At 39.0% G+C, this 6,917-nt stretch overlaps 1 protein-coding gene across 2 annotated transcripts; it reads left to right on the forward strand.

Annotated features, from left to right (window-relative positions):
• The first annotated feature begins 861 nt into the window (after window positions 1–861).
• On the forward strand, window positions 862–6,848 carry LOC130420374 (E3 ubiquitin-protein ligase TRIM39-like). Of its 2 annotated transcripts, none has more exons than XM_056747625.1 (7): window positions 862–984; window positions 1,090–1,640; window positions 1,728–1,823; window positions 1,908–2,141; window positions 2,261–2,399; window positions 5,502–5,528; window positions 5,657–6,848. In XM_056747625.1, the coding sequence occupies exons 1-7, from the start codon at window positions 969–971 to the stop codon at window positions 6,202–6,204; spliced, it is 1,611 nt and encodes a 536-aa protein (XP_056603603.1). In that variant the 5' UTR covers window positions 862–968; the 3' UTR covers window positions 6,205–6,848. The 2 variants fall into 2 exon arrangements, with proteins under 2 accessions (XP_056603603.1, XP_056603607.1); XM_056747629.1 differs by having other exon boundaries at window positions 915–966.
• The last annotated feature ends 69 nt before the right edge of the window (window positions 6,849–6,917 follow it).

Consider the following 6,917-nt stretch of genomic DNA (forward strand, 5'->3'; position numbering starts at 1 on the left):
GGGATCATGGTAAAATTCTCTGAATTTAATAATTCCTCAAAATGACACTAAATATTTAAGGAAAATTCAGCGAAGATGCTGTATTTGTTAATTAACTTTATATGTCTTTGTAGGATTAAAAAGAGGAAATGTTCACTTATTTGGGGGGAATATCCACAGTTAAATATATTCACGTAACTTTGGGACACAGCGTTTTGACTACACTCCCTAACATTGTAACCGCGTGGAATGTCCCACATTGATTGGTCGCTAGAGAGCACACCGCTCCCCCCATATTACATTTTTTACAGGTGAATTGTACCCTTTTTCCTTAACTTCTTTCAGATTATACAGTATCTCTATTTCATATATTGTTCATATTTAGTGAAAATTAATTATAATTATTATGGTGGAGCAATTTATAATGACATAATTTTACATCCATAGAGGGTGCAGACATTACAGGTAGAATGACACCGGGGCAAGATCAAAGACAAATGACCGTGACTTTAGTTAGATGGGAGGGTGTAGATGCTGAAATCTGTGAACCAGTGAACACAAACACACATTATACAGATCCAGGGGTGCCGCCAGAAATTCTGGGCCCTATGGAAACCAAAATTTCTGGGCCCCCTACAAATAGGAAAATAAAAAGGGGGTCTGCTCTTCTGGGCCCTAAATCAGCCTGGGCCCTTAGAATCGTCCTAACCTTCCACCCCTTTACAGCGACCATGTACAGATCCGCATGTTATCAGCTTCAAATGCAAAATAAAATGTGGGAGGACTTTGATATCAGATGGGTAGGGCTTTCAGTGAAATCGAAACTGAATTGATCTGCTCGTCTGTACTCTCCTTTTCTCTTTATGTTTGAAATATTGCGTGGTTGGGGCAGGTGTGATGCTAATGTGATTGGTTTTGTGACTGTTTATTAAAGGGTTATTCCAGAAGACGTTTAATCACCAAAACTAAGACTGGCCAGAAGAAAAAGTATGGAGACATCTTTATGTAAGTTAACAACCATTGTATGAAATTAATATGTAAAAACTTAACATTTTATTATTGTAAATGAATGTAATCAACTGTCAGTGATAAATTTTAATGATTTCACAGCTCTGTTATCATCCAGTGTTTTTCTGACTGAGGAGCTTCAGTGTTCTGTGTGTCTGGATCTGTTCATTGATCCAGTCAGCACTCCATGTGGACACAACTTCTGCAAGAGCTGTCTGAAACCGTACTGGGACAACAGTCACATCTACTCGTGTCCAATGTGTAAAGAAACATTCAGTAAAAGACCAGACCTCAAGATTAACACAACACTTAGACAGGTCGCACTGCATTTTAAAGAAAAGATCAGTCTGAGAAGATCCGAAGTTCTCTGTGACATCTGTGATGAGAGAAAGCTGAAAGCCCTGAAGTCCTGTCTGGTGTGTCAGGCATCTTACTGTGAAACTCACCTGGAGCTTCATCAGAAAATGAGTTTAAAGAAACACAAACTGATGGATCCTGTGGAGAATATAAAGGACTATATATGTCAGAAACATGAGAGACCTCTGGAGCTCTTCTGTACAGATGATCAGACATGTGTGTGTGTGTTTTGTACTGATGGAGACCACAAGACTCACAACACTGTTCCTCTAGAGGAGATGAGTAAAGAGAAGAAGGTTTGAGTCAATAACAACATTAAAACATGATTTAATAACCTGTTTACCTGTGATACAATGTATCTGTGTGTTGCTGTCCGTCTATAGACTCAACTGAAGAAGACACAGACAAACGTTCAGCAGATGATCCTGGAGAGAATCAAGAAGATTCAAGACATCAAACACTCAGCAGAACTCAGAAAAGTGAGCTGAAGATGTTAAATAATATGTTTTAATTTCTCTTATAAATAAAGATGATGAATGAGAATGTAAACCGTATTGTTTCAGAGGAACACAGATGAGCAGAAAGCAGCGAGTGTTGAGGTCTTCAGCGCTCTGATCAGATCCATTGAGAGATGTCAGACTGAGCTGCTGGAGATGATGGACGAGCAGCAGAAAGCAGCAGAGAAACAGGATGAAGATCTCATGAAAGATCTGGAGCAGGAGATCACTGAGCTGAAGTGTAGAGACAGTGAGCTGGAGCATCTCTTACACACTGACCATCATCTCCACCTCATACAGGTCAGTCTCTCTCTCTCTCGCTCGCTCTCTCTCTCTCTCTCTCTCTCTCTCTCTCTCTCTCTCTCTCTCTCTCTCTCGCTCTCCTCATACTAAGGAATATCTTCTCTCTTCTACTGTAGATTGACCCATCCCTGTACAGACCTCCACACACCAAGAACTGGTCTGAGATCAGTATGAAGACTGATGTGAGTGTGGAGACTCTAATGAGAGCTCTGACTCAACTGCAGGAGACTCTAGACAACAAACTCACTCAAACTGGTAGGTTTAAATTAGTTGGCAACATACCCACATATTGAGAAAACGTCTGCTATAAAAATAAAATAAAATTTGTCATCTAGGAATTGTAAGGTTCTGTGTGCATTCTGAGCAGTTTTGAGATATTGAACCTCAAAGTTTTTGTGTACGATTTGACTTTGTCGATAAAACCTTAATATATATAATCTTGATTTCTATCAAAAATACAATTTAACTTATTTTGTTTACTCTCAGTGACATTCGTGATTTTATACAACCAAACACTTGTCCAATATTGTCCTCATCAATATTTTTTTATTGACTTTTATTGAAGTTTACATGAGAGTGAATGTATAATGTGTTTTTCTGGGAGAATTGTCTAATAAGGGATTGTTACAAAACAGTTATATATGTTCGAAAAAAACCTTACAAAACCTGTACAATCGCTAGGGGAGTGTATCTAGCACACAAATACTACGTAATACGCCCAACTAGTTTTTGACAAGTTGACCATATTAAGCATGAGAAGACTGCATGTTCAAGATTTTAAAGAAGTCAGAATGCTTAAGACATCATTGCAGCACCCATTTGAAAAACTTTTAACACTTTCAACTCGTTTATTCGCAGACAAACATCAAGAATCATGAAATGAATCTCACATGGTAACATGTTTCATGCTGGGGTCTCCCCGAATGCATTGCAGTATGAAGCATTTCAACGTTGTTTAGGTTTATCTGTGGATTCTTGATGTCTGTGTGTGGACAAGTATGACAGGATCGGCCTACTTTAAAGGTCTCAAGAACTGGCCTCGTTTATAATTTTATACTGTTATATGAGGTCTAGTTATGACGTTTGCGTGGTTTTTTACTAGTGGTGGGCATAGATTAATTTTTTTAATCTAGATTAATCTAAAATGGCTCATTTGAATTCTGCCGAAGGCATTCAGAATATGTGTGCTACCCAAATAATGACTAAAAGTAAGTCTTTGAGAACGGGTTTCTCAAGCCAGGTGGCGCATTAGACCAGGGGCTCATCTCCTGTTTCCAAAATGCATCACAAACTGCTTGAGAAAGCTGTTCTACTATGATAATTGGTGATGAAAATTAAATTATGTTCAATAAGATGAACTTGTGTTTACTTCCGCATTAGCTAAGGGATGCTTTGCGTTTAGGTGGTACTTGAGACTGAAAGAGCTCCTACAGTACATTTACATTTAGTCATTTAGCAGACGCTTTTATCCAAAGCGACTTACAAAGAGTGAGGGAGCAACAAGCGATATGTCATACAGGAGCCATAATACATTAGATCTCAATACAAAGTTACTGGTTTCAACTAAAGCTAGACCACTACCTGTTGAGAGAAAGTGTTTTTTTTAAACCAATTCCGCATTGCACAAGGTGCAAACAACCTTAGTCTTGTCGATGTTTCTATTGGGAAGCTTCTTAAAAATTAATATTCCCTGAAGCAAACCCGGCGGCTTCATAGCTGCATACATGTTAGCACGTCACGTTTGATGCGGTAATTTCACAGTAACGTTATGTTGTGTTCAGACCAAACGCGAATGGCGTGTCAAGCGCGAGTGATTTATATGTTAATGCAAAGAGCCAATAGACCTACTTGCTGCGCGAATCGCGCGAATGAAGCCCTGGTTATGAGATGATAAGGCGGCGCTAAGGACGCGAATGAAGCCCTGGTTATGAGATGACGAGGCGGCTTCTGCTTCCGCGAATGACGCGAATCACGCGAGTTGAAAAATCTCGTTCTCGCCCCGTACAGTGCAGTTAAGCTGGTATACATCCGCACTAAAATATCAAGGTGAAGGTCATCATAGCTTGCGTAGTATAGACCCAGCTCACAACCCAACTTTGAGAATAGATTAACGGCGACATTTTTTTTATCGCGCGATAAGATAACTTAACTGCGTTAAGTTAACGGCTCACCACTATTTTTTACATTCAAAAACAATAAATAATAGGCTATTTTCTACACAGGTTTTGAGGCCAGCTCTGCAAACGCTCGGTTTTAATGGCCGTGCCAAATTGAAGACTTTATTAAGGAAACGCCCACTGCTTAGATTGGAAAGCAGTTTGCATAGTTGTAGCATTCTGTGAATATTGTTTGAGACTGGGTATGAGATATTGGAATGTTTGGTTTCACACAGAATCAGTATTATCTGGAGACCTCCTGTGATTTATAAATGAACTCCCCATATCATTATTTCATGTGACGCATTCGAATGGGATGATTTTACTCAAATTTACTGACTTATTTCCCGGATGTGATGGCAAGGCTTTGTGTATAGTTTGTACCCCTATAGTTGTATGGTGTTTAATGATATATGACCGTACATTTCAGCATTTAAGACCCGTGATCGCTAACCAGACAAAAGATCACCACGATCGCGGGTCTCAAATGTTACAAGAGTTTCCATGATGAATAAACAAAGGGGAGACTCCCAGATACTTATGGATATCACCCAGCACCCAAAATTAAACCAAAACACTACAAAGCAGCCTCCATTATTCGCAAACGGTGGATAAATCCTTGTTAAATTATATATGTGACACCAAATCACAGAGATGGCTATTCACACAAGCTTAAGATCACAGACAACCATTGTTTCCTCAGAAGTTCTTCCTTTGGTAGTTTAAATAAGATGCTGTTAGTTTCACAACGTAGAACACAGGTTTCAGACGGTACACGCATCACGAATGGCGACAGTGTGTTGGGGGAGGAGAGAATGAAGTTTTCGCGGCAGTCCAAGCAAAACATAGCCGGGGTCCATGTCTAGTGATGTAGATACGCGGCGGTTGGAGACTCGTCTCGTTTGCGTGATTCAGAGTCGACTCCCTTTCTTACAAGCCAATAAACTATTATTTATTCACCTTAGGACTTACAACTTGGCAGACTACTTACTTTCAAACACGGCAACATAACACACAGCATGAAATGTAATTTTCATGATCTAATGCTACTTACTCTTTAACTAAATTAAGACAAAAACGGATAGAACAAGATAGAATACATAATTCCAAGGCAATGATAATGCAGTACTTACCCTTGTAATCTTTGCTATCCATCATAGGTTTTAAGTTTCTTTTAAAAACTTGTGATTTGTGTTGACAGTGTTGAGGAGGATGCAGCAGTATGCAGGTATTATGTGTGATCTTCTCTGTTCTCTCACATTCACTAACATTAATACTTTACATACACATACTCACTTCTACAATTATAAACCTGCAACATCTTTAGATTGATTCATATTCTCTGATCTCTCTCAGTGGATGTGACTCTGGATCCTGATACAGCTCATCCAGATCTCATCCTGTCTGAAGATAGAAAACAAGTGAGGGATGGAGATATTGAGCAAAGTCTCCCAGATAATCCAGAGAGATTTGATTATTGTGTCAGTGTTCTGGGAAAAGAGGGATTCTCTTCAGGGAGATTTTATTTTGAGGTGCAGGTGAAGGGAAAAACTGAATGGGATTTAGGAGTGGTGAGAGAGTCTATTATCAGGAAGGGACAGATCACAGCGAGTCCTCAGAATGGACAGTGGACTGTAGTTCTGAGGGATGAGAATGATTATAGAGCTTGTGCTTCACCCTGTGTCTCTCTGTCTCTGAGAGTGAGTCCACAGAAGGTGGGGGTGTTTGTGGATTATGAGGAGGGTCTGGTCTGTTTTTATGATGTGGAGAACAGATCTCATATCTACTCTTTCACTGGTCAAACTTTCACTGAGAAACTCTTTCCATCATTCAGTCCATGTCCTAATGATGAAGGTAAAAATTCAGCACCACTGATCATCTCACCTGTTCATTACAACAAATAAATCTACACACAGGATATACAATATTTGGAACTTAATCCTGGTAGAGTTAGCAGAGCGCAGACAAAATTCACATTTAGAAAAAATAAGCATTTGAAAACAGGCTCACACATGCGCTCCAAAAGATCTAGAAATTTCCTGAAATCGGCCTTTCGCAAATTTCTTGTCCAATCAAATGCTATTTAGAATCCGAAGCATATCACCCCTCTCACTCTGACCCTGAAGCAGCGCTTTAAATCTGCCACTTGCTCACACATTGTGTTCTACGTGGTGAATAGTGCACTAGATAGTAGATAGGGATTAACTAAGACAGTGTTAACATTGTCAATTGGGGCGATTGAAGAGTTTACTAAATTATAGCTTTGGTATTTCAAATTATTTTAAGTTTAATCAACTTGTACTGAAGTACTCAACTACAAAATCGCAGTATGGTGATATTTTAATTGTATTTCTTATGTGAAATGACTGGAAGTAATGTATTTATTAACCTCTCATTTCCTGTGTGATGTTGCAGCATCGTATAATTTACACAAACCTAAGAACAGTTGTTTCTTTACACATTCTGTTTACCTGATTTGTATGTATTTCAATGAAGTCCCAATCTGTGCATTGTCTTTAACAGTTGGAAGATCTTATTGGAAACACAAACCAATCCATCTTAAAACATAAGCATCTCTCTCATCAAGTATAGTAACTGTATTCTGTGAAACAATTAT

The sequence above is a fragment of the Triplophysa dalaica genome, chromosome 1, assembly GCF_015846415.1.
Source record: "Triplophysa dalaica isolate WHDGS20190420 chromosome 1, ASM1584641v1, whole genome shotgun sequence".
Classification (NCBI taxonomy): Eukaryota; Metazoa; Chordata; class Actinopteri; order Cypriniformes; family Nemacheilidae; genus Triplophysa; species Triplophysa dalaica.